Here is a 9,936-nt window from a genome sequence, read left to right as displayed (position 1 = left end):
CAGAGCTCTGTGTGTCTGTCTCTGGCACAGCTGAGAAGAACGTGGCTAGTGTCCAGGGAGGGAGCTGTAGGGGCAGGGCCAATCAGGGTGCAGCCATTGTTGCTGGCTGCACCCTGATTGGCCCAATTCCAATTTGGACAGCCGGACACGTTCCACCCGCCAGGCTGTTTCACAAATTTATAGAAGAACCATGGATAAGGATATAAAATCATGATTTTTTTTCAAGTTTCAGGGAGTTTAATGCAATGCATCACCCCCAAACTGTATATGCTGGAGCCACAAACACACAGGAGAGAAAAATGGGTTTCTATGCTGGGGGGGGGGGGACTACTCCAGTGACATCACCTTGTGTTTCCAACAGAATATAGACATTATTTTCATAATGTAGCCAAAGAAAGTGATGCTGAAAGAACTTTTAAACTGTTGTTTAATCAGAAATGTATGACTAGTAAAGGCACATTTGAGAACGTATTTTAAGGAAAGTTGTAAAGAGCAAGCCTAAATATGTCATTGGAACAAATCCACTTGTCATTAATGTTCTTGAGAATAAACAGCTGGTGGAATCCCATCACTGGATCATCATCCACCTACAGTGAAAGGAGGGAAAAAGTATTATTAGTTATTTATTATATATTTATAATAAATGGCATGCCAGCTCGTGGCGAGTTTCAACACGACTGTCCAGATGGACAAAGTCAGCTGACCAAATAACAATATATCACTCGGCCTCTTGTGGAAGCTATTGATCAGCTGGAAATTTGGCCACTGAGATTTTTTTTTTTTTTACTAGTAGGCTGCAGAGTTAACCATTTGGTTTCAAAGCCTGATATTAAGCATGATGACAGATGTTGTGATCCCTCTGGGGATTCTGTTGTTGAAACCTTGGGTGCAGCTTCCCCTTTCAATTTGGAGTAGGTGGTGACTGAAATGGTCACTGAGCATACAAATAGGATTGCTGCTGAAAAGGATGTTGGAACGGTTGTTGGCCCTGACAGAAGGAGATGTCGGCATTGTGAGAAGCACCACTGGGTAGCTGCCCCGGAAGAGAAGATGTTCAGAGACCTTGCAGTCTGCCAGTCCTTAATATTGGTTAGAAACTCATCAAATGGGAGGAGAGAGCAGAATCTTCGAACAGTAGGTCTTCTACTCTGCTCCGTGTTTATATAGGCAAAACTGTGCCCCTCGGCCTTCTCAATACAACCCCAGAGGCCATGGATCTCGCTGCCAGAAGAATGCCAGCCAGCATTAATTTCACGTTTAGAAAGTATGATGGCTTCAGGCTGAACCAGCTTAGCAAGGGATTTCTGTTTGCCAGGCAACTTATCCAGATACTGACAATGGTTCTACCTGAGGCATAATTGGTAGCGCCCCATGATGGTTTGGTTGTTAGTGATGCAGAAGTTTAAAGCGGATGATGAATAAAACTTCTGTCCTATAGTGTCAAAGCGATGACAACCAGCAGGGTGTGATGGATGGGGTGCTGCAATAACATGGAGGGATTGTACGAATCTTGTTGCAGTCTGAACAGATTCTCAATCTTTCTCGGTGTAGATTGCACTGATGGTAGTTTCGCCCATAATGGAACTGTAAGCTCTAACATTTCCTCTAGCACTGGGAAGGTAACAATTTCCAGCATACCAGAATACAAAAGTCTAAAGATTGTATATTTTGGTCCTTTGTCCGATGTAGCCATATCAATATCTAATGCCTTCACCATCCTCGGCATTTGTTCCCTATGTATAACCTGAAATCATCACTCATGGATACCATGAGTCCCTATGGTATTGTCAGGCTATGGTTCCAAAGCTGACTTGCAACTGCATTGGGATCTCAGAAAACACTCATCTGGTTCATGGTAATGAGATGCAAGATGGACCATCTCTGGTTGGTTCTCTATAAAGTCCCCTGGACTTTGTCCCCAACCCATGAAGATCTGGGGGTAATGTTCTGTCCATCTGCTGAGGTAGGAAGAGGACATGGTATTGCTGTGGAGGGTCAGCTGGATGCCAGCTTAAAGGCAGAAGAAGCTGAGCTCCAAGCCAGTTTGGGTGGGGCCGAGGCCAACAAGGTCTTATCCCAGAGAGCAGCCAACAAGGTCTTATCCCAAAGCTCTATCAGAGCCAGACTTTGGCATGAATTTTCAGCCAACTTCACATGCGCCAGTGTCATGGGCTTCACTCGAGTACAAAAGACAGACGCTGTGCTCATCAAAGTTCAGCATTGTGGTCCCGCCTTTGGAACACTTTTTAAAGAGTCTTGGATGCCATAACAAGGGACCACAAGCCAAAAGTAAAATCTCCAACTTTAGCTGTAGGAGAAGAAGCTCGTACAAGGAGATTTACCAACGAAGAAGAAATAAACACCCACGCAGGAATAAACACAGTAGACGCAGTCCAAAGTGTCTAAATAATGGAGCAAACACAAGAAACTTCCTAATGTTGCAGAGGCGAAAAAGGAACTGAAGGGAACGGGTGGTCTATCTTCAGAGTACATGACACCAATGGTCGGAAAAATCACAAATGCACCAGCTCTAAAGGGACAGGGCGCCCCATTTTGGAGGTTTCTTTCTAGCTAGAACTAAAATGCCTGCAGTCAGCCTGCGCAAGCATAGACCCAGTGTGTGGCTGGATCAGAAGACGGAAGATGAACAAAAGCTGATGCCTGCTAGCATTTAAGTGCCCCAAGAGTAATTTTGTTTTTCCCAGGACAGAAAAGCTTTGTGCTCATCGTATGGACCAAAGATACAATTGTCAGTTCTTACCTTCAACTGACCGACAACCATGCTAAGGATACAATTATCAGGAGTCGGCTGATGATCCTGGGAGGTTATATTGTGCTGAATCTTTTGGAAAGGAAGTCTCTGTTTAAAGAAGAAAATTGTATTAAATGTGCTTCTTCAGTGGACAACACTACAGCCATACCGCACAACAATGAGAGAATAAGGTGTAGTGGCCACAGGGTCAGACTGGGTCTGAATCTCCACTCTGTCACAGATGCTCGTTGAGTGACTTTGGACTAGGTTTGTGCAGTCTGGCGGCCATTCAAACCGGAGGTGGCCAGCGCCATTCCAAAGCAGTCAAAGCACGCCGGAGCACACTACCCTACCTTGGACCCATCACTCTCCCAACCTAACCTGCCTAACAGGGTGAGGGTAAATGATGTAATAAGCTGCTTTGGGTCACTACTAAGGAAGAAAGGGGGTATATGCCTTTTTTAAATTAAAAAATGAGCCCAAGAGTTCTCGGATCACTTCCCCAGAGTAATTTCTTTTGTAATTAGTTCCGTAGGGCCTGCAAGCCAGAGCTGTCCCACCAGGCCTATTGTTGAGGCCAGAAATAACCTCAAGAAGATGCTGGCCTCCAAAAATCAATCCGCAGGCACTACTCCAAGCACTCCGCCTGGCCCCAGTCAGTAATCCCTCTGAATTGCTTAGGCCAAGGAGAAGCAGCCAGAGATTTTTTTATAATCGAACAGACTGCATTTTAAACGTGAAACCAGATTTTAAAATGACATTATGCTTATTACTGGAATCCACTTTGTTGGAATCCACTTTGAGCCCACTGGGGAATGGCGGGGTAAATATATATATAGGTAGGGGTAGTCAAACTGCGGCCCTCCAGATGTCTATGGACTACAATTCCCATGAGCCCCTGTGTTCTATGGCAGGGGCTCATGAGAATTGTAGTCCATGGACATCTGGAGGGCCACAGTTTGACTACCTCTGATATATGGCATTAAAAAACAAGGTAATTGTCTCAAACAAACAATATAACAGCAATTTCTAAGACAGGGTTTCTCAACCAGGGTTTCATAAAACCCTAGGGTTTCTTGACCAGCCTGGAATGGTTTCCTCAATGGGTAGGAGTGAATTAATTTTAAATAAATTTAAAAAATGTGCTAAGTTTTTATCGGGTGATATGACCATATATGGTCATGTCAATCTACCTACCCCTCCCCAAATGGTCAATAAGTGGCCTGGAGAGGCCAGTAAGGGAGGGCCTCTGGGTGGGCATATCCACAACTATGCTTCCCAATCATATTCTACAAGATTGCACCACTTCTGGGGTTTCTCGAAGCCTGAAAAATGTTTCAGGGGTTTCTCAATGGTAAAAAAGTTGAGAGCGGTTAAATACCATCAGTTTTTCCATAATGGCTGTTTTTCCCTGGAATTGCTGGCCTTCCCATGATAAGCAGGAAGCATCTGTCTTTGAAAAAAAAGAGAGAGAAATGCTAATAATATACTTTAAAAATATTGAAGTAAAATGCAAATGAATAATCCCTGGCCAAGGCAGGATACCTTAACAGTGAATCCTTCCCATGTGATCCCAACTTAGCTTCTCATTACTTCTTGTATCCCAGCAGCAGGGAAATATGCCAAGTGCTGAGAGTCAGGATAGTGTGCTGAACCAGGATCTAGGAGACCCCACACGCTCTCAGACTAACCTACCTCAAAGGGTTGTTGTAGGGATAATGATGGAGTAGGGGTAAAATAATATTTTCTTAATTATTGTTCTGGAAAAGAGAAGCTTGGTGTACCAGACTGTTTCGTAACAGAAGGCCCAGAAACTTGTTTTTGACTGTATTTTGAAATGTTACCAAGGCTAATATGTTCTATTCTCAAGGCCGGATGCAATTGTTTATATTAACAAGAGAACTTTTGTAACCTTTTCCCGGTGACTTAGCACAATGGCAATGGGTGGTCCTGTGAGATGTACAAGGGGGTGGAGACCCCAGGTTATTGGTTTGACCTGAAAAGCATAATCTTTCCCTGCCTTCAATGGAATATTATAAAGTATCATGCAATCCTTTGTTCTGTAAACAGGCTTTTTCGGGACCAACCCCCCTGTGTCATTTTGTTCATCTGCAGTTGAATAATATCATAAAAGGTTTTCCAGTCTAGTGGTCATTCTATTTGGGTCTGCACAATAGGCAAACAATCCTAAAAGGCCTCGACCAGGCCCTGGGCCATCAATAAGATGGAGGAGAGGAGAATGATACAAGTAGCTTTAGATACCCACTGGAGAAAAAGGCAAGGTATATAAGTAGCAAATAAATAAATAACCAGACATGAAACTAAGGTGGCAGGGCATCATAAAAACTCACATTATTTATACCTGAATAATCAGAAATTTCAAATAATTCTAAATAGCAATCACCAACAATTAAAAAAGGAATTTGAACTGGCAAAGGAAAATAATAAGATTAATGAGACACGAAGAGCAAACAAACCTGAAACACATTCTAATTTTTGAAGCTTTAAGTTAGTGGTTCCCAAAATTTTGGGGCTGCTGCCCCCTTGGCTCCCAGGCCACATCCCTAGTGCCCCCCCCCCACATCCATACAAACACACACCTCTTTCCTGGTGTTTGGTCTACTGCAAATTCAAAACACACGGGACAGCCTTCTTTTTTGGTTGTTGTGCAGCGGCCATATTTTGAAAGTCATTTGTAAACACCACTCTGGGTCCTCATCAGGGAGAAAGACACAGGGAAAGAGGGGGTGGGGGGAAGCAAGCAATGGAAAATCCCATGACCAGTAACAAGCAGCAGAAGGCTTTTCCAGACTCCCAAAGATGGAGACAGTTGGATAAGGGTTGCCAAGCCTGAGTTAAGAAATTCCTGGACGTCTGGGATGGAGCCTGGGAAGGACAGAATCTGAGGAGGGGAAGAAGCTCAGCAGGAATATGTTCCCATCCAGACCATCTTCTGAAGCTGTTGTTTTCTTCAGGAAGCTAAGCTATGTCGGCCCTGGTCAGGGAGACCACCAAGGAAGTCCAGGGTTGCTACCACCCAGAGTCAGGAACATCTCTTGCTAGGAAAATGGAGCCACAGCAGGAAGACTGCTGCCCCCAATTTCTTCACCACCACCCTGGATCCTTCCACCACCCTCAGAAGGGGCATACTGCCCACCTTGGGAACCCCTACTTTAAGTCAGCAACTGATCTGTTACAGCAATATGGAAATAACAGTTTAAAACAAAGATGATTTGATGCTTACATAAAAGGCTCCTAGTTGTTCCCTACTGGTATCAAACTGCTGATAATACAACTGTATAAAACTTGTTCCGATCTGCTCCCAAATAGGTCTTTCGGCCATTTTACACAACTGCAAAGAAAACAAAATGTCATGGAGTTTTTGCAGCACAAAAATGCGAATCCCAATGGCAAATTACTACCTCACCCATACTGAAGCAAGATCTGCTCAGCTTGCCAGTACAGCCCCCCTGAAAGGGGAGTATATATAGGAATGTACATGAACAAGCATGAACTCAATAACCAAACTGTGGTGCAGCAGTTCAAGAGTTGGGCTTTTGGGAATATGCAAGATATGTAGTGTGCATCATTCAAAAAGATATGAAAAATATCCTACGGGGGCATTGGAGAAGATGTATATTTAGCATAGCTCAGTTAGGAACTTCCCAATATTTTTATTTATTTTATTTAATTATTATTTAGATGGATTACCCACCACTATTGAAAAATCATCCTGCAGCAAGTTATAACACAAAAAGATAAAAACCCTTACAAGTGAAAACATTAAAAACCCCTGAATACTCGGGAGGTAAGAAAATAATAGAAACCCAGCCTCCTCCTTCTCCACCTATGTCGTGATTGGAGACTCGGATTTGAACGAAGCATAAATATTATTTGTTATTTTTGTCTATCAACATGACAGAAAAGGCTGGGATCTACATGCCTAAAGGCTGATTCTGTACTCAGATACCCCATAATAGACCCATCAACCAATTGTGCTCTCCACCAACTTAAGTCCTATCCTATACCTTGGTATTGCCCTAGAACAGAGGTAGTCAACCTGTTGTCCTCCAGATGTTCATGGACTACAATTCCCATGAGCCCCTGTCAGCTGGCAGGGGCTCATGGGAATTGTAGTCCATGAACATCTGGAGGACCACAGGTTGACTACCCCTGCCCTAGAATACACCCGCTCTTCTTCACCTGTAGCTTCTTCCAGGGTTGCAGAAGAGAGCCTGAGGAAGCACTGGGGAAACTATTGCTACCCAGAACTGATGCAAGCCAGTTACAGGTGTGCCTTCTCCCCATCTGCTGTCACTGCTTGGGACGGAGGTCCAGTTATGCATGTTTGGGAGGCCGGGGGAGGAGGGCAATGCAAATGCCAAGCAAGACGGGCTGAGAGGTTTTATACCCCACTTTTCATTGTCCGAAGGCGTCTCAAAGCGGCTTACAATCGCCTCCCCATTCCTCTCCCTCTCCCCAACAGACCCCCTGGGAAGTGGGAGAGGCCGAGAGAGCTCCGACTGGCCCGAGGTGACCCCGCGCCTCCGAGACCGGGCTGACCCATAAACGGATCGCTCTAAGAGCTCCTGCGAACCGGATCTGCCCAAGAGAGCGGGACGAGCCCGAGATGACGGCTGACCCCGGCTTCCCACGGCCGGCGGCAACTGACCGCTTCGCCCCGTCCCAATCCCGCGCCGAGCATGCCGCGATGCCAACCGGAGCAAGAGCCCGGGAAGCGCGCCGCAGAAGGACCGGGAGACCCCGCCGGGAAGGGGCACCGCCACCCCCCGGCCCTCCAAGGGCGCCCCCCTCAGTTGCTCTCCCCCCGGCGCACCCCAACCCCCACGCCCCCTAAGGCGCTGCCCTGCCGCCGGCAGCCGTTTCCGGGTAAGGGGAGAGGAGCGCGAAAGGCACCGAGGCGAGGCGAGGCGAGGCGAGGCGAGGGAAGCCGGCGCGGCTGGAGCTCCAGGACAGGCGACTTCCAAGGCGGCGACTACCTCTTCCCCGGGGTTTGCAGCGCAGCCAGCCCACGTGGGGGAGGACGAATCCTCTCGACAACAACCGCCAGCTCCGAATTTGGCGCCACTCGACGAGTCCCGGGCGAAACTTGCCCACTTCCTCTGCGGCGGATCACCGGCAGGTGGCGCCCGGACTGCGCAGGGACGTCGCCCCTCCCTCGGCCATAGTCGCCTGTGGGTCGTCCTGAGGCAGCGCGTCCCGGGAGGGCGAGGCGCTGGGGGCAGCACGGCTCTGCTGAACCAGGAGGGATGCCAATCCCCCGGTGGGACCTGAGGATCCCCTGGAGGAAATGGCTGCGTGGGAAGGGAGCTCCATTGCATTGTGCTCCAGTGAGGTCCGGCGGCTCCACCCCCGGGGTCTCCAGGTATTTCCCAACCCAGGGCTGGCGACCCTAGCTGAATGCGTCCAAGTCTTTGCCCATGGACATTAGACAGGAGTGGGGACCCGCAAGAAACTTGCAGGGTGGAGGTTTTCCCAGCCCCCCAAGTTGGCTTCCTCCTCTCCCCCTGCCTCTCTCATATTCCTCCTCCCCTCATTCTTCCTCAGCCATGCCTGTCTCTTCTTCCTGCCCCCCCTTCCATCACTCTTCCACCTCCCCCACTCCCCGCAGTGGCCAGCAGGCGGAATCACAATGGGTGACTAGGGAAGTCAGTTCTCCTTAGAGCCTCCTGGAGGCTTGGGGGTGGAGCCTTGGGTGGCAAGCAACCTCAGTAACCATTTTCTCCAGAACTGATCTGATCTAATATCCGGCAAGCAGCCCTCATCTGGAGGTTGGCCCATGAGGGAAATGGCTACTTTGGAGGTTGTGGGGGGAGGGGGTGGTCTGTAGCATTAAACCTATTTCAAGGTCCCTTCATCAGGGTTCCACTCCCCAAATCTCCAGGAATTTCCCAACGGAGTTGACAACCCTATCTCCTTCCCACCCAGCAGCCAGCCTACCTTTATCTGGATCCCTGTAGCAAGCTGCCAGCCGTAGTTCAGTCATGCAAGTCAGGTGATAGCAAGTCACTCAGAGGGTTGTAACAGGCCCAGGGTTGCCAATCTCCAGTTGGGGCCTGGAGACCCTCCAAAATTACAACTGAACTCCAGACTAGATCTGCTCCCTGGATGATTTTTAATTTTTATTTCTTTGCATTATATTCAGCTGAGGCCTCTCCCTGCCCCAAACGCCACCATAAGAATTCCCCAGCCTTGAGCTGGTAACCCTAGTCAAGCCTGGCCCCAATGAACCCTCCCTGAAAGGCCAAAATAGGCTGGACCCTGCCCCCCTCCCTTTTTACTCACAAAAATCCAGCCTGGAACACTCTGGTTGCCTAGCATCAGCCACAGAGGGAATCTGTTTCTTAAAGTTACAAGTGCTTTAAAAAATTATTTTCAGTTTTTAAAAATTCCTGTGTATTTTTTTACAAGAAAGATTTCATTTTCCTGCTCATGTTTCCTGTTTCAGTGTTTGTGGAAAGGTCCATCGTGCTCGTTCACAGCTTGAGTCACCAGATTTAAGTATCCAAAGATATGCCAACTTCACTATTAAAATATAAGACAGGTGAACAAACTGTTTTTATCCACCTGCACATTGTTGGATATTGTTGGGGTCTATCCTTGTCCTTGACTTGGAAACTGCAACTGGTGCAGAATGCAGCTGCTCGGGTCCTCACTAAGTAATCTTGGAGGGCCCATGCCCAGCCGCTGCTGAGACAGCTGAGCTGGTTGCCGGTTTGCTTCCAAATCAAGTTCAAGGTATTGGTATTGACCTTTAAGGCTATATGCGGCCTGGGTCCTGTCTACCTGCAGGACCACTTACTTCCTTATGCCCCCTGCAGGGCATTGCACTTTATGGGCATGAATTTGTTGAGGATCACGGGCCCTTGGGAAGCACGCCAGGCCTCGACCAGGGCCAGGGCTTTTTTAGTCCTGGCCCCTACCTGGTGGAATGAGCTCCCGGAAGAGCTGAGGGCCCCGTCAGAGCTATCTGGGTTCTGCAGGGCCTGCAAGATGGAGCTCTTCCACCAGGCTTTTGGTTGAGGCTGGGTTGAACACTGGGCTAATAAGATCAGGTTCTCCCCTGCCTTTGTAGCATATGGATTCGCCCCAGCTTTACACCTGACTGATACTGCTGGGAACGGGTGAGTGAGAAATATGGGTCTAGCAAGGGATTGTTGTGC

At 47.8% G+C, this 9,936-nt stretch overlaps 1 protein-coding gene across 3 annotated transcripts; it reads right to left on the bottom strand.

The window, feature by feature from the left end:
- Positions 1 to 410: 410 nt before the first annotated feature.
- Positions 411 to 8,161, bottom strand: LOC143845026 (nuclear transport factor 2-like). 3 transcript variants are annotated; one of them, XM_077352990.1, is made up of 5 exons: positions 7,753 to 8,161; positions 5,997 to 6,104; positions 4,134 to 4,205; positions 2,762 to 2,860; positions 411 to 587 (listed from the first exon to the last, which is right to left on the bottom strand). In XM_077352990.1, the coding sequence occupies exons 1-5, from the start codon at positions 8,092 to 8,094 to the stop codon at positions 474 to 476; spliced, it is 735 nt and encodes a 244-aa protein (XP_077209105.1). In that variant the 5' UTR covers positions 8,095 to 8,161; the 3' UTR covers positions 411 to 473. The 3 variants fall into 3 exon arrangements, with proteins under 3 accessions (XP_077209105.1, XP_077209108.1, XP_077209107.1); XM_077352993.1 differs by having other exon boundaries at positions 7,670 to 7,822; XM_077352992.1 differs by lacking the exon at positions 7,753 to 8,161 and adding an exon at positions 7,425 to 7,525.
- Positions 8,162 to 9,936: the final 1,775 nt, after the last annotated feature.

The sequence above is a fragment of the Paroedura picta genome, chromosome 9, assembly GCF_049243985.1.
Source record: "Paroedura picta isolate Pp20150507F chromosome 9, Ppicta_v3.0, whole genome shotgun sequence".
Lineage (NCBI taxonomy): Eukaryota > Metazoa > Chordata > Lepidosauria > Squamata > Gekkonidae > Paroedura > Paroedura picta.
Note: the sequence above shows the minus strand (reverse complement) of the source record. Positions and strands in the feature narration are given on the sequence as shown.